General features: G+C 37.0%; 1 protein-coding gene across 1 annotated transcript in view; it reads left to right on the forward strand.

Annotated features, from left to right (window-relative positions):
- Nucleotides 1-23,835, forward strand: part of RAB3GAP1 (RAB3 GTPase activating protein catalytic subunit 1) — a 109,499-nt gene extending 85,664 nt beyond the window's left edge. The window contains exons 19-24 of the mRNA XM_004423873.3: nucleotides 1,992-2,219; nucleotides 16,359-16,455; nucleotides 16,552-16,655; nucleotides 16,792-16,907; nucleotides 18,372-18,474; nucleotides 22,076-23,835. Coding sequence (XP_004423930.1) covers nucleotides 1,992-2,219; nucleotides 16,359-16,455; nucleotides 16,552-16,655; nucleotides 16,792-16,907; nucleotides 18,372-18,474; nucleotides 22,076-22,312 — 885 coding nt within the window. The 3' untranslated portion in view covers nucleotides 22,313-23,835. The remainder of the gene's footprint in view (nucleotides 1-1,991; nucleotides 2,220-16,358; nucleotides 16,456-16,551; nucleotides 16,656-16,791; nucleotides 16,908-18,371; nucleotides 18,475-22,075) is intronic.
- Nucleotides 23,836-24,112: the final 277 nt, after the last annotated feature.

Below are 24,112 nucleotides of genomic sequence, written 5' to 3' on the forward strand. Positions count from 1 at the left end.
TTCATATTCATTTATCCCTGTCCTGCTACAGTGTCTTTGCAGAGGCACGTACAGGAGGAAATTCCAAATTGGAACTGTAAAAGCTTTTCCCCGTAGAAACATTAGTCCCTCATGGTAAGAGTCTATTTAATTCCTTTGACGCTGTGCTTCAGCAAAACTGTGGTTCGTTAGGCACTTTTGGACTAACCTGGGCACCTACAAATCTCTTATAACATTGTTTTAGTCAGAAAATAGATTGTATTTCAAATAGCCAATACACATCTGCCCCATTGTGGGAATCAGCTAATATATTTAAGGAAATATGTAGTTACTCTAACATAGATATGGTTGCCTTTCCCTTTTTGTTAGGGAGGACATGGTATTAGGGCCCCTTGGGAGAGTCCCCAGAGCTTTGGATGAATGCTGATATGTGCCTGAGGCACCTATATCTCACAATTCCAGAAGGACAGGGCCTCTTCTCGAGCATGCCCTTGGAGTACATACCTGTAACAGTAGAAGGAAGATAAGCTATAACTGAAGTGAGCCTTGACTCTCTCCTGGTAGCTGTATTTTCAGCCTGGCATAGTAAGGACAACCAGAGAAAGTATTCTGGTTTGAAATGTCTTTCTGTAACACGTTCTATAGTACAGGAGTTCAATATTATTTTCTTTTTTAAGTTCGTGCTTTTCACTCAACTTCTGTCTCTCTAGTTTCCTAAGATGTTTTCATGTGGGTGTGGTGTTGCCTGGTTAATATCCAGATCTTTGTATGTGAATCCTGGGTCATGCAGTAATCTTAACCCATTGCAGTTCACAGCAGTTCTTTGTTGCTGTGATGTCATAGCCCTTGGAAATTTATGTTGTTGACTGTCAGTTGAGGACCCTCCCCTGATTCCTCATCCCCTCAGGGGGATTTCCTAAATTGACAAGATTGGTTAAGCTGGTAGCTAGTGAGCTGAGTGAGGAGAAATTGGCAGTTTTACCCTTCACATCTAAGACAGGCCATTCTCATGGTGTTGGTTTTCATTTTGATCTGAGGTTAATTTACTTTAAAAAGAGAAAATGACCTTCTGCTTAGCACCTCTTTGCTTACATCACTTACTGTTTCAGGCAATTAAATATAGTACTCATAGCAGGAAGAATATGTTGTGGTAGAGAATATAAGCATAATGGTTTATGTTTAATGTGGGTACACACATCCTTTGAGTATGAAGGGGATGATATATATGCCCATCCTTAGTACTCTACTAATATTATTACTGGACACTAGCAAAAAAGACCTCCATGCCTTACCACTAACGCTGTGAAGCCTCTACTGTTTTTCCAGGCATGAATGCAAAATTACATAAAGGATCTTGGCATGCATCATTGTTAATTCTATAGAATTATCCACTAAATAAAACTTTAATTAGTTTGGTTTCAGAAGCCTGAAAAACAGTAGTTGGAATTCCAATTCCTTAACAGCACAAAAACAATTTATGTGATGGTAATTTGTTATATAAAGCACAAGAATTTGATGGCTGAACGGAACATTTTTGAGGTTGGCTGATATGTATTGCAGTACCAGTATTGATTTATCAAGGGAAAAAAGAGCAGAACTTTTCCATCGTGTTACTATTCTGATCGTGTTGTGTATTATTTAATTTACTTGACTTGAGCTTATTTGATACTTTTCTAAGTATCGAGTAGTTATTATACTATAATTTTAAACTAACTTATGTAACTTATAATCTGTTTAAGAGAATTATTTTCACTTTCTATCAAATTTTTATTTCTAAATTCATCAAACAAAAATGTTTTCTTTTTCTGTAAAATGGAGACAGCAAAAATAAAATGTTATTGGTACTTTAACATATGACCTGTTTTAAAGGCAACACCCAAACTCATGTCACATAACAGGTTTTGTAAAGATTAGCTAGGCTTTTTGTGCAAGTGAAAGTATGATTTTGCAAACAGGTTTATCAGTAACTGTTGATTCGTATTTGATTCTGCTGATTTTTTTGCCTATTTTAGGCAGCTAATCCAGGTTGTTTTCTGGAAGATTTTGTGAGGTGGTATTCACCCCGGGATTATATTGAAGAGGAAGTAATTGATGAAAAAGGCAACATGGTTCTGAAAGGAGAACTGAGTGCCCGAATGAAGATTCCGAGCAATATGTGGGTAGAAGCTTGGGAAACAGCTAAGCCAATTCCTGCTAGAAGGCAGAGGAGACTCTTTGATGATACACGGGAAGCAGAAAAGGTAACTGAGATTTGGGTGTCTAACACTAGAATGTTAATTATTGTTCTAGAATTTTAAAACCTCACTATCATAGACATGAGAACTTTGGACACACTTGAGAAGCAAAGCATTGAAATTTAATAAGCCTTTGATGTAGCTACTATTTACATTTAAGATTTTAGAACCAGTTGCAAATAGGCCAAAGAATAGGACATGCATATTTTCTATATATACCATTGAACTGTATTACAGCATATGTCAAAAGCCTTAAAAGTGGTCATGTCCTTTTACCTAACAATTCTATTACCAAAAAATTTGTTAAGGAAATAATGAGAAATACGCAAAGATCAATGTACAAGAATGATCTTCAGTGAAGTGTTTTAGTGAAAGAGTAGATACAACCAAAGTTTCCAAAAATAGGGTTTGTTTCAATAAGTTATGGTATAATCATATAGTGGACTGCTTTGCAACTATTAAAAAACATTTCGAGTTCTGGAGAATAGTGGCAGCCACCTCATATCAGATTGCCTTATACACCCTCCCACCTACCCACCTTCCCCAAAACCCCATGAAATTAATAAAAGAATAAATAAATCCAGACATTTAGCATTACTGGGAGATAGAGACTACAGTGACCTTCAAATTAATTGCAAGTAGAGAAATAAGCCAAATTCCAATGGAGTTCCCCCCTGCTATAAGCCTGTGGATGTAGAAAGTGTGGACAAGGAGTCTTAAGAAGAGGAGCCAAGGGCTACAGAAGACTTAGATGGAGCATAGAGTCACCCCAGAAAGAGAGAGCCTAACTCTAAGTGCCAAAACACTCAACACAGTGGGGCTTGGTAGTTCACAGCACTGCCTGCTGGGAAAGGGCTTGAAAGTAAGCAGGGCCAGAAGTGGACATTTAGAGGTTGCCTTGGGAAGAACCAGATATATGGAGAAGTAATGACACTCCTTAGAGATAAAGCAATGACGGGAAAGAAGGAAATAAGGGGAAAATTAAGGATCCTGCAAATATGAAAGAAACAAGCCATATTAACCTCCCTCACTCCCCTGCCATCCATTAAAGAAACTGTGCAGAAGAGGGCACTTTCAAACTGGGACATGACTAGGAATAGGAATAGGTAAAGAGCAGACCACATCCATACAAAACTACTATAAAAAAACAAAATGCAAATTAGATCATTTCAGCTAATGAAAACATTTCCTAGAAAATCAGCCATGAAGCAGAAGAAAATTGTGACATAACACTCCAAACTGAATCAGATAGTCTCAAACAAGCATGGGGGATATGAAAAATCACGTTTAATCAGAAATACTAAAACAGAGCAGAAATGGACCAAAAAACCTCATAAAGAAATGAAGCCACAGCTGGTTTAACTCAGGGTAGGAGTAGAAGAAAAAGACAATCATTTCAAAAATAAAGACTAAATTACAAGGGGCCCAAGGGAGAGTAGATTCATATTTAAATTTAATAAAAGACATCAAGGCAAAGCAGCCAAACAGCCAAGAGAATGAAAATAAGATAAAGGAATAAAAGGGGTTGGAGAGATAGTAGTATACATGATGGGAAAAGTAGGAATAATATTCATTTCATCAGAGTCATGGAAGAAGAAATATCAAAACACTAGAACAGAACTAATATTTAAAACTGCAATCCAAGAAAACTTTCTGGAATTTAAAGAAAACCTGAGTTTACATATTGAAAAGGCTCACTGGGTGCAGGGGAGAATTGACCAGGAGTAATGAAGTTCACCAAATCACTGTAAAATTACTGGACCTTAAATATTAAAAAAAAAAAAAAAATCCGTAGGACCTCCAGGTGGAAAGATGAAAATAATTTACAAGGGAAAGAGAGTAGACAGGTGTCAGATTTCTCATGGCAAGGCAATGTGGAGCAGCATTTTTAAGAAATGTAAGAAAAAGTACAAACCAAAGATTTTATATCCTTCCAAGATGTCCAAATAATTGAGGCTTTAAAAACGTTTTCTCTGGGGCCGGCTACATGGCCTAGTGGTTAAGTTTGGCACACTCCACTATGGTGGCCCGGGTTCAGTTCCTGAACTGGGGCCATGCTGAGGCAGTGACCCACGTACGAAATAGAGGAAGATTGGCACAGATGTTAGCTTAGGGAGAGTCTTCCTCAGGAAAAAAAAAATTTTTTTCTCTGAGTTTTTGGACATACAACTCTGTTCACATGCACATGCACCCTTCCTGAGGAATCTGCTAGAGCTGCCTTGTTCAGTAGCACTTGCTGCAGTGTTAGAAATGTTCTATACCAATGCTGTCTGAAATGGTAGCCACTGGCCACATGTGGCTTTAATGAGCACTTGAAATGTGGCTAGTATAACATAGGAGCTGAATTTGTAAATGGCTACATGTGGCTAGTGGCTGCCTTATTGAAAAACATAGTATGGGAGGATGAACTTTATCCAACTAAGAGATGACTAGGGAAACTTTGGCAAAGGGCCGACGGTGAGCATTTAATTTATTTAATTTTAGAGCTAAGACTAAAACTAGGTGGGGACACGGGTAGAAGAATATGTAGAAATTGTATGTTAGGACAAAGTAGAAAGAATGTAACTAAAAAAGGGACGAAAAAGAGAGAAGGGGAAAGTAGAATGAGATCATTGACTGCTACATAGATAATAGATGGTAATCAGAGGATACTATTTATTTATTTATTTATTTATTTATTTTAAAGATTTTATTTATTTATTTATTTTCCCCCCAAAGCCTCGGTAGATAGTTGTATGTCATAGCTGCACATCCTTCTAGTTGCTGTATGTGGGACAGGGCCTCAGCATGGCCGGAGAAGCGGTGCGTAGGTGCGCGCCCGGGATCCGAACCCAGGCCGCCAGCAGCAGAGCGCGCGCATTTAAGCGCTAAGCCACGGGGCCGGCCCCGAGGATACTATTTAAAATTGTCAGACCACATCATAAACCAGTGAAAGATATAAGGGAATTAAGGGCATCATAAAAGGTATTAATGCAAGGGTATCTTACTAGAATAAAAATATAAACGTTTCTAAGTACCAACAGAAATTTTTAAAAAGCAAAGAACACACACCAAATAGAGAAACACACATAATAAAGATCACATTAGACACAGAATAATTACTGTGTAAGATAGTCATATAAAACCAAACTATTGGGGCTGGCCCAGTGGCGCAGCAGTTAAGTGCGTCCACTCTGCTTCGGCGGCCTGAGGTTCGCAGGTTCAGATCCCGGGCACACACCAATGCACTGCTTGTCAAGCCATGCTGTGGTGGCATCCCATATAAAGTAGAGGGAGATGGGCACAGGTGTTAGCCCAGGGCCAGTCTTCCTCAGCAAAAAACAGTAGGATTGGCATGGAATGTTAGCTCAGGGCTGATCTTCCTCACCAAAAAAAAAAAAAAAAAAAGCCCAACTCTCTGCTGTACACAAGGGATTCAGTGATTCAAAAAAGCTACAAAGTATGGGCCGGCCCTGTGGCTTAGTGGTTAAGTGCACGCGCTCCGCTACTGGTGGCCTGGGTTCAGATCCCGGGTGCGCACCGATGCACCGCTTCTCCGGTCATGCTGAGACCGCATCCCACATACGGCAACTAGAAGGATGTGCAACTATGACATACAACTATCTACTGGGGCTTTGGGGAAAAAAAGGAGGAGGATTGGCAGTGGATGTTAGCTCAGAGCCGGTCTTCCTCAGCAAAAAGAGGAGGATTAGCATGGATGTTAGCTCAGGGCTGATCTTCCTCACAAAAAAAAAAAAGCTACAAAGTAAATAGTGGACAAAGGTTTACCAGGTAAGTGAAAACAATAAGAAAGCAGGGGTTATGATCCTGATACCATACAAAGTAGAATTAAAGCAGAAAAGCATTAAATGAGACAAACAAGGATGCTTTATAATCTAAAAGTGGTATTTCATAATGATATAACAGTCGTTAATATTTATGCATTAGATATAATCATCTATATAAAACAAACCACAGGAGATGCAAGGAGAACCAGATTAAAACACACTAATTGGGCCGGCCCTGTGGCTTGGTGGTTAAGTGCGTGCGCTGCGATGCTGGTGGCCCGGGTTCGGATCCCGGGTGCGCATCGAGGCACCACTTCTCCGTTCATCCTGAGGCCGAATCCCACGTACAGCAACTAGAAGGATGTGCAGCTACGACATGCAGCTGTCCACTGGGGCTTTGGGGGGAAAAAATAAAATAAATAAAATCTTTAAAAAAAAAAAAAAAACACACTAATAACAGGACTTTTAACACATTACTCTCAATACAAGATAGTCAAGTAGGCAAAACTAAGGAAAGATCTAAACAAGATAATAAAGTTGATCTTTTAGATATATTTCAAACACTACACCTTGGTAATAGAGAATGTACCTTCTTTTCAAACACACGTGGAACATTCACAAAAACTGATGCTATATTAGGGCACAAAGAAAGTAGCAGGAGGTTTCATAATGGAAATATAACCAACTCTCAGCTCTGCAATAAAACTAGAAATTAAAAGTGAAACAACAACAAAAAACACCAAGCCTTCCACCAGGAAATTTAAAAACCTTATAGTAAATGATGCTTGGGTATAAGGGGAAATACAAAGAGAAATTATAGAATTTCTGAAAAATAATGATAATGAAAACACTACATATGAGAACCTATAAGATATATTTAAGAAGCAATCAAAGGAAAATCCACAGCCCTGAACGCCTACATCAAGATGAAACATGGGTGGACCTTGAGGGTATTATGCTAGCTGAAATAAGTCAAAGGGAGAAAGTCAAATACTGTATGATCTCACTCATAAATAGAAGACAAAAACAACAACAAACAGACACATAGATACAGAGATTAGATTGTTGGTTACCAGAGGGGAAGAGGAGAAGAAGGAGGGTGAAAGGGGTGACTGAGCACATGTGTGTGGTGATGGACTGTAATTAGTCTTTGGGTGGTGAACATGATGTAATCCACACAGAAATCAAAATATATAATGATGTACACCTGAAATTTATATAATGTTATAAACCAGTTATCTCAATTAAAAAAAAAAAAGAATTACCAGTAAAAAAAAAAAAAAATGAAAATTATTGAATTAGGGCCGGCCCTGTGGCTTGGTGGTTAAGTGCGCGCGCTGCGATGCTGGCGGCCCGGGTTCGGATCCCGGGTGCGCATCAAGGCACCACTTCTCTGTCCATCCTGAGGCCGAGTCCCACATACAGCAACTAGAAGGGTGTGCAGCTATGACATACAACTATCTACTGGGGCTTTGGGGGCAAAAAATAAAATAAATAAAACCTTAAAAAAAAAAAAAAAAAAAAAAAAAGAAAATTATTGAATTACTCAATTCCTAACTCAAAAACCTAGAAAAAGAACAACAAAGTAAAACCAAAAGAAAACAAAAGGAAGGCAATAATAAAGATAAAAGGAGACAGTCATGAGGTAGAGAGCAGAAAAACAGGTCAAATTAATGAATCTGGTTTTTTTTTTTAAATCAACAAAATAGACAAACTGTTAGCTACTTTATTCACAAAAGAAAGGGTAAAGCATGCATATACAAAATAAGAAATGACAAAAAGAGCAAATAACTATTGATACAGAGGAAATATTAAAAGAAAAAAAACTACTTTGTATGTCTCTGTGCATGTAAATTCGAAAACCAAGATGAAATGGATGATTTCTTAGGAAACTATAGTGTACCAAAACGGACTCCAGTAAAGATAGAAAGTGTAAACAGACCACTTTCCATAGAAGAAATAGAGACAGTTTATCAAAGAATGACCCCATAAAAAAGCACCAGGCCTAGATGGTTCCACAGAGGAATTCAACTAAATATTGAGAGACCAGATAGTCCCAATGCTACATAAATTTTCAGTGCATAGTAATGGGAAGAAATTTTCCAAATTCTTTTTATGAAGTAACTATAACATTGGTACCTAAACCTGATAAAAGGTAGCATATTAAAAAAAAAAAACTTACAAGGGCCAGCCCTGTGGCATAGTGGTTAAGTTCGCATGCTCCGCTTCGATAGCCTGGGGTTCACAGGTTCGAATCCTGGGTGCGGACCTACGCACTGTTCATCAAGCCATGCTGTGGTGGCGTCCCACATACAAAATAGAGGAAGACGGCGCATGTGATGACTCATGGCTAATCTTCCTCAGCAAAAAAAAAAGAGAAGATTGGCAACAGATGTTAGCTCAGGGCCAGTCTTCCTCACCAAAAAAAAACCTTACAGACCAATAATAATTAAAAAATTGAACGCAAAAATTCTAAGTGAACAGACTTTATTACTACTTTAAGAAAATTATACATGTTGACTGAATGCAAGGATGATTGTTTGAAAATCTGTTTATGTAATTGACTTCATTAATAGGTCTAAAAAGAAAATTGTATCATGGTCTCCATATATGCTGAAAAAGTCTGATAACATTTAATACTCATTCCTAGTAAAAACTCTTGAGAAAATAAGAATGGATGGATACTTTCTTAAATTATATAATATATATAGACCTCAATCCTAAACCCAGCATCTTAATGGGGGCAACCCTAGAGGTATTCCCACTAAGGTCAGGAACAAGGCAAGGGTGCCTACTATCTCCATTGCCATTAATAATTATCCTGCAGGTGTTAGCCAGTGTAATTAGAAAAGAGAATGCAGAGGCGTAGGAGTTGAAAAGAAGAAGGAACTTTCTGTTTGCAGATGATGTGGCAGTATACCTGGAAAATCTAAGGAATCAATGATAAAACTAAAAGGAATTCAGCAAGGTGTCAGGATATAAAGTTAATATACAACAATCAGTAACATTTATATACACGGATAATAACCATTCTGAAGATGTAAATGACATTTTCTCTTCATTATAAGAGGAAAAAAAACATAAAATACTTAGGAATAAATTTAACAAGAAATGTTTGAAATCTAAATAAAATAAAACACTCCTGAAAAATACACTTGAACAAATAGGAAGATATCCCTTGTTTCTGGGTAGGAAGTCTCAACATCATTAAGGTAAATTCTCCCTAAATTAATTTATAAATTTAGTGCAATCCCAATAAAAATACTAAAAGGCTTTATTATGGAGCCAGACAAGTTTATACTAAAGTTGATATGGAAAAATAAACATGCAAGCTTAAGACTCGGATTTGGAGAGTGACTGTTAATGGGTTTCTTTTGGGGGGAAATGGAAATGTTCTAAAATTCATTGTGGTTTTGGTTATACAACTCTGAATATACCTAAAACCATTAAATTGTACACTTTAAATTCGTGAATTGTTATTTTAAAAAAGCATGCAAGAATAAATTGAAAAGAAAGAGCTATGGGGCAGGGGGACACTCACCCAACCAGATATTAAAACATAGTACAAAGCCTCACTGTTTAAAATAATGTGATCATGGTGCATAAATGGCCTAATGAAACAGAATAGAAAGTCCATAAATACATATCTAGTATATGATGAAGATGGCATCTCAGCTCACTGGGGTATAGATGTCCTTTTTAATAAATGGTCTTGGAATAACTTAATAACCATTTGGCAAAAGATAAAATTAGATCTCTCTCTCATACCGTACACCAGGACTGAAGATGGAACCATAGGAGTACTAGAAGAAAACACGGATGAATTCCTCTATAACCTGGATATAAGAAAGGCTTTCTAATTAGGAGTCAAAACCCAGATGCAATTAAAAATAAGACTGATAAAATTTACTTTGTAAGGATAAAAAACGTGCATGGCAAAAAGAAAATTAAGTAAAGTCAAAAGACAAATGATAAACTAGGAGAAATATATGTATTATAGATAAAGGGCCAAAATACTGTAGAAAAATGGGCAAGAGATATGAGTAGACAACTCACCAAAAAAGGGATAATTACCCTTAAACCTATCAAAAGATGTTCAACTTCATTCATAATAAGAGAAATGCAAATTAAAACTTCGCTGAAATAACCGTGCCTCACACATCAGATTGGCAAAAATTCAAAAGCTTGGTAAATACTTAGCAAGGCCATGAGGCAACAGGCCCCCTCATACATTACTGGTGAGAGGCAAGATGGTACAATACCCTGTGGAGGGGAATTTGGCAGTAAATCTAACAAAATTTACATATGCATATACCCTTTCACCTAGCAATCCCACTTCTAAGAATTTACCCTAATATTTTCAGCAGTACAAAAATAGAGCACTAAGTTGTTCATTGCTGCATTACTTGTAATTACAAAATATTGGAAACTATCTGCATGCCCAAACTTAGGAGCTTTGTTGAATAAACTATGGTTCATCTACATAATTGAGTACTGTGCAGCTGTAAAAAAAAAAAAAAATGAGGAAAATCTCTATTAACTGATAGAAAGCAATTTCTAGGATATGCTAAGAGAAAAGTAAAATGGGGGCTGGCCTGGTGGGTCAGTGGTTAGGTGCATGCGCTCCGCTTCCATGGCCTGGGGTTCGGATCCCAGGCACGGACTGTCGTACTGCTTGTCAAGCCATGCTGTGGCAGCATCCCGTATAAAGTGGAGGAAAATGGGCACGGATGTTAGCCCAGGGCCGATCTTCCTCAGCGAAAAGAGGAGGATTGGCAACGGATGGTAGCTCAGGGCTGGTATTCCTCACAAAAAAAAAAAAATAGAGAAAAAAGTAAAATGCAAAAAAATATGTATAGTATGCTTCATTTTGTGTAAAAAAAAAAAGAAGGGGGGGAATTACGAAAGCATATATCTATTTATATTTGAAAATTAAATTAAATCAACAAGAATGGAAAGAGGGGAAGTAACCTAAAACTGAAAGCACGCTGAGATAAATTAAACCCACAGTATTTCAAATGAATAACATAACCATACTGAAAGGGGGGAAGGTAAGTGGGAGGGAAAATCTAATCCAATTAATTTATGGACACATAAGATATGTTTGACTGTGTACCCTCAGATGTAGTGGGAAGTAGGAGAGCACTGGAAACAAATCCTAAATTTTATTTTCTAGATTTGTTCTTTGTAGTGATAATGGGTGAAGCATTTGTGAAACTTTTAGGTGGATTATTGTTTGAGCAAATGAGTAGTTAAATGTGTTGGTGTTGTTGGAAGCTAGAATTGTCACTGTGCAAGTGAGGTGCAAACGTGAAATTGAGGAAGGCAAGGAAGACCCAATGGCAATGAATTGAAATTGGAAGTATTGGTGTAGACTTAGAGGTTTCTAAAATATGAATAGATATGTGGGTATGTACATATGTAAATATAGAAGCATATATTTCCTAGCTCTCTTCTGAAGGGGTCTAGAAGCAGCGACATCCCAGTAGCAGCACATGTATCTTGATTTCTAGAACATTCTTCACTAAAAGGAATCATGCTTTCCTCAGAGAAATGGCTGACTGCAAGGAAGATGTGAGTGTGGAACGTGAAGTGTTGCCAGAAAATAAGGAAGTGCTTAAAAAAACAGATAAAGCATTTCATAAAGAACTAGCTTGAAGGGACTCCCATTGGCCGAATCTGGACAGTTTGAGTGCCACATAATTAAGGACAGTGATGAATGATAAGCCACTGGAAAAAATCGGAACCCATGGATCCACATTGATAATATGTAAATAAATGAAGAACTGGGAAAGTAGCGAGGGCATTTCAGCACAAAGATGACTGATACATATGGAGGATATTTTGGAGCTGGAAACTCTTCATTTTATAACCATATTCATAATAAAGGTTGGTTCAGGCAAGAATCATCAATATATCGTAAGTCTAGGTGGAAATTTGGGTGAAGAACATCATACTTGCGTGGTTTTAAAACGTCTCTCTACAGATTACTTCTGAGTTGAGAGGAAATATGTTGTAACTGTTCAGTGGAGAAATGGGACAATACCTTGACTGGATGATCAAAATTAATATCACCAATAAGGGGCAGATGGAGATTGTTTATATCGGGATGTGATAATCTGAAGGATCCAACATTACTTATGTACTGTTCGGTCCAAGAGTGCATAACCTGCGTCCAATCATGAAGAAATGTTAGATAAACTCAAAATGAGAAACATTCTATTTTAAAAAGAGCTAAAAAAAATACAATAGTGTGAGTATATTAAAGGGACACAAGGGCCAGTTGAAAGATCTCCCAATGGCCAACGTTGGAGCAATTTGAGCAACAAAATAAATAAAGTACTATTTAGATTATAACTCAAAGTATAAAATAAACATCCTTGGGCGAGCCCCGTGGCTTAGCGGTTAAGTGCGCGTACTCCACTGCTGGCGGCCCGGGTTCAGATCCCGGGCGCGCACCGACTCACCGCTTGTCCGGCCATGCTGAGGCCGCGTCCCACATACAGCAACCAGAAGGATGTGCAGCTGTGACATACAACTATCTACTGGGGCTTTGGGGGGAAAATAAATAAATAAATAAATAAATAAATAAATAAAATTATAATAAAATAAAATAAACATCCTTGAGTCTATAGTGATATAAATAAATGACTAAATAAATTGGAGAGAAGAGACAAATCTCCCACAGAAGAACTCTAAATCTACTCTGCCCTCAAGGAGCTAGAAGATAACTCCCCACTCTCTTAAGTGTGGACTGTGTCTTCCTTCCAAAGAGTACAGTGTGCGAAGTGGGGAAAATGAGTAACTTTACAGTCAGAAACCTGATAAACAGCCAGGTGAGCAAGGTTAACAACAGGGATGTCATATTCATAGTATGTCCTTTTGCTATGATGTGATGAAAATGACACTTTACCTCTCTCTTCTTCCTCCCCAAACTGCATAACCCCAGTTTAATCATAAGAAAAATATCAAATCCCGGTTGAGGGACTTTTTACAAAATACCCGACTAGAATTCCTCAAAACTTTAAAGGTCAGTAAAAACAAGGAAAGTCTGAGAAACTGTCACTTCCAAAAGGAGCCTAGAAACATGACTGCTGAATGTAATGTGATATCCTGGATGGGATCCTAGAACATGAAAATGACATTAGATAAAAACTAGGGAAATTGAGTACACAAATGTTGACAGTGTTATTCATAATAGCCAAAAAGTGGAATCACCCCAAATGTCTATCAGCTCATGAATGGGTAAGCAAAATGTGGTATATTCACACAAAGGAATATTATTCAGCCATGAGATGAATGAAATTCTGATACATGCTACAATATGGATGAACCTTGAAAACATTATGCTAAGTGAAAGAAGCCAGAAACAGAAGGCCACATATTGTATGATTCCATTTGTATGAAATATCCAGAATAGACAAATTTATGGAGACAGAAATGTTAATAGTTTAATAGTTGCCAGGGGCTGGGAGGTGGGAAAAATGGGGAGTTACTGCTATTGGGTACTGGGTTTCTTTTTAGGGTGGTGAAAATATTCTGGAATTAAAGGTGATGGTTGCCTAACCTTGTAAATATGCTAAAAACCATGAAGTGTACATTTTAAAGTGGTTAAGTTTATGTATGTAAATTATATGTCAATTTTTTTAAATGAAGGAAATATGAATAAAGGATAGAATTTAGTTAACCAAAAGAGGGGGGGACTATACTCAAAATGTCAATGTTATAAAAGGACAAACTGGAAAACTGTTGCAGATTCGTTGAGATTAAAGAGATGTGACAACTAAAGGCAATGCATGATTCTTAACTGGATCCTGTATGGTAGTGGGAAGGGTTATAAAAGACATTATTCGGTCAATTGACAAAATTGTAATAAGGGTAGTAGGTTAGATTAAAAGTATTTGATCTGTGTTAAATTTACTGTAGTTTATATAATCAAAATAGTTTATATTTTGATTATATAAGAAAACATTCTTAATTTTAAGAAATACTGAGATATTTGGGGATAAAGGGACATGATGTATGCAACTTGCCCTCAAATTATTCTGTAAAAAATGTATGTGTATATATTGTATGCACATACAGAGGAGGAGAGAGATGCAAGTGATAAAATAGATAAGGTAAAAGGTTAACAATAGGTGAATCTAGGCAAAGGGTACATAAGTATTTTGTATTCTTGCAAATATGTTTTTCTATAAGTTAAGGAAAACAAAATTTGGAATAATAAGTGTTAGCAAGGATGTACAACAGGGAACTAAATCACTATAGATAAGAATGTTAATCTGTTGAAACACTTTGTAAAATGATTTGGCATTATCTTGTACGTATCCTAATTCTGTATTTAGATATATACCCTCAAGAAATTCCTCTACATGTGCACTAGGAAACATAGACAGTAATATAATAGGGACATTATTTGTAATAGCCAAAAAATGGGGGGAGGTCCATCAGTGGGGGAACATTTTAATACAGCAGTGAAAATGAATACTATAGCATGTATCACCATATATGCATCTCAGAAACAATGCTGAATAAAAAAAAAAAGTCACTGAGGGGTTTAACCAGAAACATTCCATTTGTATAAAGATTAAAACCAGGCAAAGCTAAGCAACACATTGTTTAGGGCTACATACATATGTGAGAAAACTACGAAGAACAGCAAAAGAAATGATTAGTACATAGTTCCTTTTAGGGGGACAGGGTACACGAGGGAGGGAGACTTGATCAGGGAGGGCACTTGGAATTACTGGGGATGTTCTGTATCTTAAGCTGGTTGGTGTATAAACAAGTGTTCATGTTTTCTTTAAACTGTTTATAAATACTCTGGATGTATATTTCTTAATTGCAAAAAAGTTTCAAGCCACAAAGCACCCTCCAGCCAAAAAATAAAAAACATGTCATTAAATGAACAAGGCAAGTTATGAAACAGTATATATATATTATGAATTTTTAAGAAACTGCATATGCATCTATATGCTTGCATTTAAATGGACGTAGAAATAAGTTTGAGAAGATAAACACGAAACTGGTGTTCGTTAGGAAGTAGAATTTTTGGAGAACCTTTGCATTCTACTTCTCTGTATTTATTTATTTTTATTTTTTATTTATATAGTTTTTTGTGTGTGAGGAAGATTGGCCCTGAGCTAACATCTGCCAATCCTCCTCTTTTTGCTGAGAAAGACTGGCCCTGGGCTAACATCCATGCCCATCTTCCTCCACTTTATATGGGACGCCGCCACAGCATGGCTTGACGAGCGGTGCGTCAATGCGCACCTGGGGTCTGAACCGACGAACCCTGGGCCGCCGCAGCAGAGCTCACGCACTTAACCGCTTGCACCACCAGGCCGGCCCCTATTTATTTATTTATTTTTAAAATGCAGATGCCCAGGACTGCTCCCAGAGTTTCTGAGGAGTAGGGCTCTGCGTTGTTTTTTTTTTTATTCTGTTTTGTTTTGTTTTTAAGATTGGCCCTGCACTAACAATCTTCCTCTTTTTTTTTCCTCCCCAAAGCCCCAGTACATAGTTGTGTATCACAGTTGTAGAATTGTAGCTCTTTATGTGACGCCACCTCAGCATGGCTTGATGGGCAGTGAGTAGGTCCGCGCCCACGATCCGAACCGGTATCGTACTGGGCTGCCGAAGCGGAACACGCAAACTTATCCGCTATGCCACCAGGCTGGCCCCTATTAATTTATTTTTAAAATCTGTGAGCATTTATCAGCCAGGCTGACATTATGAGGTTATATTTCTTTTATCTTTACTCCTGTTGGATAATGAGCTTAAAGGTAGGGTCCATGTGTTACACATACTTCTCTGTATTTTTTTTAATCAGAAAAATAATAAAACAGTTTCCATTTTGGAAAAAAACAGTCAACCAAAACAACTAAAACCAACTGAAAAAATTAGTGGAAGGTCAGTAGCAATGTTTAGAAATATTAAGTGAGAAAAGCAGTTATAAAACTGAATTTTACATACTTAATATTAGTTCACTTAATGTATTATGTGTATTCAATGTCTTAAAAAATCCTGGAATGAAAATGCTCCACTGTTAACTGTTATCTCTAGGTGGTGTAATTTACAGTTGGTTTTTATTTTCTTTTTATTCTCCTAATTTCCATGTATTAAATATGGAAGCAGGAAAAAACATTATAAGAATATTCATCATTATTAAAGACTGAAGTTGTTTTCAATAACATTGTTCTTGCTTTGGGAGTAGTAGCTACTTACCTTGATGAGTAGGGGTAGGTATTAAGAGAAGAGAGCTCTTCTCTACTCTTGTTACACATGTGAGTTCAGTGGTCCAGAGGATTTTTTTACTTTCATAAATGGCTGCTTTATTCTTTGACAACTGCACTGATCATTTATCTAACTTTGTTAGGTACTGCACTATCTAGCAGTCCAGAAACCTGCAGACCTTGCTCGACACCTGTTACCTTGTGTAATTCATGCAGCGGTACTCAAGGTAAAAGAAGAAGGTAAATGTCTTATTTGATTAGTCATTAGTTCATTCCAAAATGAAAGTATATTTTGCCTAACTTATTTAATGATGGCTTTGATCTTTTTAAAAATAGAAAGTCTGGAAAACATTTCTTCAGTTAAGAAGATTATAAAGCAGATAATATCCCATTCCAGTAAAGTTTTACACTTCCCTAATCCAGAAGACAAGAAATTGGAAGTAAGTTTGATGTAGTGTCAGGATCTTGCCAAGTGTTCTCCCCAGTTGGCAATAATTATTTTAAAGATACACTTTTAAAAGGCTTTGCTTTTTTTTTCATGTCTTTCAAGTGTGTCTCTCCCTTTTCCACTGTTAGGAAATCATCCATCAAATTACTAATGTGGAAGCTATGATTGCTAGAGCCCGCTCACTGAAAGCCAAGTTTGGAACTGAGAAATGTGAACAAGAGGAGGAAAAGGAAGATCTTGAAAGGTAATTGCTGTTTGGCTAACTCATTTTTATCTACAGCAAAAACAGCCACCACTCTCTTTAGGAAATTTTAATAGCATATTGAGATTCTTTTGTGGTGCTCCTATATTATTTGTAACAAGCATTGGCTAGAGATAGAGAAATATTTAAATATCGTAGGATTTGACCTCTACTATACTTCTGAGTATTTTCCAAATGTTTCCATTCCTCCTACTTTTAGAAACAAGTCTATCAGGTCTCTTTTTCTAGGAATGTCCTGGTTTGCTCTTGGAGATGTGGTGCCTGCAGTTTCCTGCAGAGGAGCTGTTCGTTCACTCTTTGTTACCTGAAGTGCCCCAGAGCTTTGCTTTCAGCTCTCTGTTCCTTAACCACAGTCTGAGGTGTTCTGAAACTGTATTTCTGCTCAATATTCCAAGTTATTTATTTAATTTTAAACAAGATTTGTGATAGCGAGGGTGTACATCCTATGCATCTTGCGAATGTATTTTGAAAGAGTGACCAGATGGCCTTTCCAGGATGAGGCAGATGACTGGGTCAGTCCTTTCCTCCTCTGAGAGGGCACCAATACCAACAGAGCCTGTCAGTGTGAGTCCCTGTCCGTTTTCCCTGTAGTACTTGAAAGGACAATGTTGTTTTAATATATGATAAAGTGTTTCCAAATTAGCTACTTTAGCAGCTTGAATTCATCGTAACTTTAAAATTTTCATCAGCCTTTCCTGGAGAAATGGCATTATTGATGCTAAATGATTAATTTTATATGACAAGGCATTTGCTTTTGTTGAGTGAAATTTTCTCCCAGCCTTCTTTGCTCTTGAAAATTCCTTCCTTTTAAGTGAGAAAAATAAACTCTAATCAAGGGAATGATCTCTAAAATAGCAGTATGAATTAGTGAGCAGGTGGTGCAGGCTTGGTGGGTCTGTGCCTTTGACTCTCTTAGCTCCACCATACGGTATCTGTGATATACTTGGAAGTACAGTGTTTCCAGCACATAATGGCACAGTTTACAATTGAGACTTTGCCCAGCAAAACATTTGAAACGCGCATATGCACACACATACACACACACACCCCTTAAAAGAACAAAAATGAGAAATATGGATCATTGCTTTGCTTTGCTGTATAAGTGAAACTTGATTTTTGTTGTTCAGAAATTTTTTTTTGATCTTTTATTTACTGTAGCATTTTCTAAGCTTCTAGTCTGAAAGAAATAGACTGAATATTTCTTCTTACACTTAGAGATGGGCTTTTAAAAAATTTTATGCAAACAGTTGAAAGGTAGTAAGACTGTCATTTGAGTTGATTTTAATTCCAAATGTCCATCTGTCCTGTTATAACATTTCCATTCCAGCCTCGGTAGGTTTAGCCAGTATCATTTGGAGGGTTTGTCCACAGAATTAATCTTGGAGGGTTGGCACAATGTGAGCTGAGCAGCTTGCTTTCTATCCTTTCATTATCTCTCTCTCCTAGGTTTGTGAGTTGCCTTTTGGAGCAACCTGAAGTGTTAGTCGTTGGTGCAGGAAGAGGACATGCTGGCAAGATCATTCACAAGCTGTTTATGAATGCTCAAAGGGTATGTGAGATTCCTTATTGACTGTATCATTATGATACAGACCTCTACTCATGAGACTTCTACTCGGTAAGATGCTGTTTTGATTCCCACACGTGGCCGATCGTACAGCTGCTAACTGAGTGTAAGTCTGGGTATTGGTTTGAACATTGAAGAAACAATGCCTCTCAGCAGTGACTTCTGAGTCTTTGAAATCCATTTGCTTTCTTACATGTTTAAGTAAAATGATAAATATATTTTAGGACCTAAATTTCAGAAATTAGAAGAGTCTGAAATCCATTGTGATAGAATCTGATAGGGACTTGGTTAGCAGTGGCCAGTGCTGTGCTGTAGAAAAAAATGTTTACCACTTTCAGATTAGAATGGAGTTCAGTTTTACCAATTTTAAGCTCCCTGTACTGCAAATGGATTCACAACTTAGCTTGTTAAGTTAGTAAATCTAACTATTCTTGTAATGGTGAAGAGATCTAACTTTAGAGGTTTCCTAAGAAGAGCAGGATTTCAGATTTTTAAACTATGGAAACTTAGGCTTCAGCACAGAAAGAAAGCCCAATTTGAAAAATTATCTTCATCGTTACCTCTAGTAATGACAGTAAAGGTTTAAAAATTATATCGTACTTTCTGACATTCTAAAACTATTAAAATTTGGATTTTTATGAAGGTGATACCAGTTATATTTTCTGCTGATACTCTTCTGATCCTGTTTACTGGTTAAAAGGTGCTGGTATCCTGCAGATGATTCTCCTGTCAGGGCTCATTAATATTAAAGATTCTGATAAAAGTATTATGAAGTGCACTAAATACAGGATGCCCCTTACCTGGTACTCCGATAACACTAGAATGACCCGGTTTTGAAGGTGTAATTCTCAGAATCAAATAAGAAAAAGAATTTTTGTGGATCAACATATGGAATAACAACCTCATAATCTCCTTTGAGTCAGTCTGGAGTACATCTAGTTAATATATTCAAAAATCGTAGCCAAATATGCTGATCTGAATTTTTAGCAAGAACTAAAACCTGAGATTATTTATGAGGTAGCTCCCTAAATTTAAAAATTTCAAGTTAAAAACCAAGCATTTTATTTCCTTATAAATTAGAGTTCTAGAAAACAATAGATACTTACTTTGATTTATTTTGTTTTTGTCTCTGGCATGAAACCAAGAACTGATGAGTTTGTTTTCATATCCTATAATATCTTCTCCAGCTTACTAGCCTGAAGCTTACAAGCACATTTCCTTGTTGCCACCAATATGAATTTTCTTCATATTGCAAAAACTCTTTTCTCTTTTCTCATTTTTTTAAAACTTGTGTATTAAGAGGATTTAAAATCTAAAGTATTTATATTTTTAATGCTGAGAGTGTTACTTGTTTTGAATAGTTAAGCAAAATTATTTTCCCTCAAATGGAAATAGCCTTTTTCCCCCCAGACTGCAAGTAAAAGTGCATTGTAAAAACTTGGACAACACAGAAAATTATAAAGAAAAAATTAATCACATCATCTCACTCCCCACTGATAACGGCCCTCAACATTTAACATCTAGTGTATACAAATAGATGTATATTTTACAAAAATAGGATTCTGTTATATAATTTTCCTTGTTTTCCACTTAATATAATTATCTTTCTACATCGATAAATATAGGAGTGTATATCATCTTTTCAATGGCCTCATCGTATAGCTAATCCCCTTTAATGGATACTGAAATTGTACATTTGTCCCATGTTGTAAAGTTTTAAAAGATTTCAAACTTTCAGACCTTGTAGTGGATGTTTTTAGGGAATTGGCGGACTGTGAAATCCACAAAGAAAGCACCTGGTTGGTACATTTTTAAATTTAGTCCTTAAATGTCTAGCTAAAATAAACCATTCAGGTTTATTCATGTAACTTTTCTTTTCATAATTAACTGAGCTTATTAATTTTACTTATAAATCAAGATTTTAACATTTTTAAAGAGGTATGATGAAATGTCACTGAGAATTTTTTATAGCATGCAGTAATTTTATATATTTAGAACTTTTCCTTAAAATCATATATTTTTATAAACTTCATCATGATTACATGTGTCCGTGGTATATATATATATATTTAAATGGAATTCAGCATGGGCCGGCCCCGTGGCTTAGCGGTTAAGTGCGCGCGCTCCGCTGCTGGCGGCCCGGGTTCGGATCCCGGGCGCGCACCGACGCACCGCTTCTCCGGCCATGCTGAGGCCGCGTCCCACATACAGCAACTAGAAGGATGTGCAACTATGACATACAACTATTACTGGGGTTTTGGGGGGAAAATAAATAAATAAAATCTTTTAAATAAATAAATATATGGAATTCAGCAAATAAACCACTGATTGGATTTTGCTTCAGTCTTGCTAGATTGAATAACTCTGAGACACCTATTCTTAAATTCATTGGATTATCTATTTTTCAAGCCATGAGCATTCTTTTAGCATCTTAATTCTTCAGTAAAGGAACTAGATTTCTGTTGAATCATTTCCCCATTAAATGACACTGTACATCATCTGTTGACCATCATACGCATGAGTGGTGGGATATGTCTGCTCGATTTGACAGCTAGGTTTGTTGTATGTGCTGTGTGTTTGTCTTGATATTCTTTTGATAGGATCATGTTCCTCAATGTAGTGCATGCTGTCTCTGAAATAATCTTGAAATCTCTTGTCTAGCTCTTTTTAAACCATCTTGCTTGTTTCCTTTTCATCACTCTTTCTTTTCTCACCCTTTCTCCAGCTGACTGAATCTTCTGATGAGGTAACAAAATAGCCTTTGTCCCTCATAGTTCCTTGTTCCTTCCCATCCCTCTAACATCATAAGGTCATTAAGACTAACCACCTCCATAACAGTTTGTATTTGGCATACCTTTCTTGCTGATGTTTAGCATAACATGATTTCATATTTCCATTGCCAAAGCAATTACTTTTCCTAAATCAATGGTGTTGTAAAAGAAGTATAGTGATCAGAGAAATGAAAGAAGTATAGTGCTCAGAGTTAAAATTGAAGGCTTTAATTGAATATGTATTTTAGGTAATTTTTAATGAAAAAATATGTGCCTTTAATATTGAGAATTGTCTTTTGTGGCCATTGCTATATGGACCTCTGTTCACTTCTGCATTAGCCACCCAGCAAACAAAACTGATGTCCCCAGTTTTAATTTGGCAAGTGAGTCTTAAGAATTGGGTTGAAACCCATCTTTCCAGACTCTGGAGAGAAACAGCTCCTTACTGAACTGAGGACATCAGACTTGGACTTGTCATTGCTAGAAGAAACGTATAGAAACCAGTACTGCTGCATTTTCCCTCTTCATCAGATGTCTGAATATAGCCTTCACTTTTCACAGCAGATTGCCTGGTAGGCATTATCTTTTCTGTCTCTATCACCAGTTTATTTGTAATCTCTGGCTGCTCATGCAGTGTTTCAAGCTTCTTGCATTTTCTGTGTTGTGTTTTTTGAATAATCATAACATAGTTGACTGCGTTACTGAGTAATGTAGAACATTTTTATGTATTTATCATGTTTATTCATCTGTTTTTCGAAAATATCTAAGTTTAGCATTCGACCTGCTCTTGAATTTAACATTTGATTCTATTCAAGGCTGCAGGCATGGCTCCGCCAGAGGAGGAACTGAAGAGAATGGGCTCCCCGGAAGAAAGAAGGCAGAACTCCATGTCAGACTTCCCACCCCCTGCTGGCCGGGAACTCATTTTGCGCAGCACTGTGCCACGGCCTGCTCCCTACTCCCGAGCTCTGCCACAGCGCATGTATAGTGTTCTTACCAAAGAGGATTTCAGACTTGCAGGTGCCTTTTCATCAGATACCTCCTTCTTCTGATTCTTCTAGAGTTACCCCATCTGTGGTTTCAGAGACAGTGCTGACCCCTTCTGTGGGAAGGGGGTTCTGCAAGTCAGAACCCGAGAGGCCAGGAAGAGGCCCTGTCCAGCTGAATAATCAAGAATTATACCAGCATCTGAAAAACTTTCTGGCACCAAGCTTGGGCCCTGTTGTATCTTGGTCGGGGCAGAGGGAATGGGCTTGAGCTATTGAAAGATTTCTGCCCCAAAGAGATGGCCCTTGTTTGGGGTAAATGGGGGACACCAAGAAACGGCAGGAGCTCTCTGTACTCACTGTGGTGGGACTGTGTTCATTTATTCTTTTCTGTGACTATCCTTTAGGCTATTGCCTTGCATTCAAAGTCTGTGTAAACACTTGTTATATTCATTAGTATCAAGTATGCAAAATAGAGTATCTGTTAACTCAGATTTCTGGATATTTTGGTGGTAGCTTCTATTCCCAGAATCTGTGTTTTTAAAATACTAAATGACATTCTGTTTATTCAGTCACCCAGTAGCCATCTTTATTCCACTAATTAACTTTTGATGAGCATTTTGAATATTCTAGGAGAAAGCCTAGAATTTCACATAGTTTGTGTTTTTCCATGTAACTGTGACCTAAATGTATCCCTTCTGATAAAAGTGTATATTAAATGTCACTGCAAATTAGTTTTATATCTATCTTGTAAGGTTTGTTTCTCTTACTTGTTTTGTTTTTGGTTGTCACGTAAGATAACAACCCGCAAAGTGTTGTTTTCTTCTTTTGCTGTACAGCATGCATTCTTTTTTTTGCTGGATGGATACTGTATTTAATGAGGTAGAGATGAGCACATGCTAAAAATATAGTCTTGGTACACAGAGATTATCATGCAGTTAGTATAATTTGGTATATGTGCTAATGTAATGAGTAGAAGATTTTTTCATTGAACTGTTTTGCTTTTGTATTTTAGTTAAAATGAAAATAATTGATGGGGATGTGTAGCACCAAGGATAAGAAATAACAGCATATTTCAAGTTATGTGATGATCAAGATTTATTAAGTCTGTGTTGCTGTATGGCCTCTGTTCGGTAATCTTAAATCTATTTTTAGGCCTAAAATTTCCACTTTAATCCAAAGTAAAAAATGGTTATAACGAAGCATAGATCCTGCCTATGTAAATTTAAAGAATTAATAGAGCTGTGTAAACCCTGTTATATTATTTTTGTAAAAAAAAAATATCTGTGTGTATGTATATATGTGTATGTAGGAACACACATATATATATGTATACATGAAGTAGGGAAGGCCCCGGCTGATTAGCTCCTGGCCTTCACAGTGCTTTTCTCTGAGATGCTGGACTTGACTGCTGCTGCTAAGCCACACAGATGCAGGCCTGAGGACTGGGCGCTGTACCAGGTTTTCATCTTTCAGGGACGCAGGTTGTCTGCTTTCTGATGAGGAAGTTAATAACGAAACATTTTACAAAGAGAGGTTGGACTTTAAAAAGGTGTTGTGAATCTAATAAAAAGGAAAGTGTTGCTTTCTGTGGTTATTTTTCTCCTCTTTTCTCCCCTCTGGTGGGCATTTTCTTCTTATTTCTGTTAGTTTTATGCTGTCTCAGATCTTCCTAAATATTTGCAGCCTGCTGAGTCCTGCAGGGGTCCCAAGAACACTCTTGGTGTCTTTTTTTAGATGGCAACTACCTCATTTTACTTTCATTATAATTATGTGTTTGTTATTTTGCAGATATTTTTAAGTATCTGCTTCATACCAGGTACTGTACTAGGCAATGAAGATAAAACAGAAACCAAGACACACTCC

Source organism: Ceratotherium simum, chromosome 9 (genome assembly GCF_057802395.1).
Source record: "Ceratotherium simum simum isolate JZ-2026a chromosome 9, ASM5780239v1, whole genome shotgun sequence".
NCBI lineage: Eukaryota > Metazoa > Chordata > Mammalia > Perissodactyla > Rhinocerotidae > Ceratotherium > Ceratotherium simum.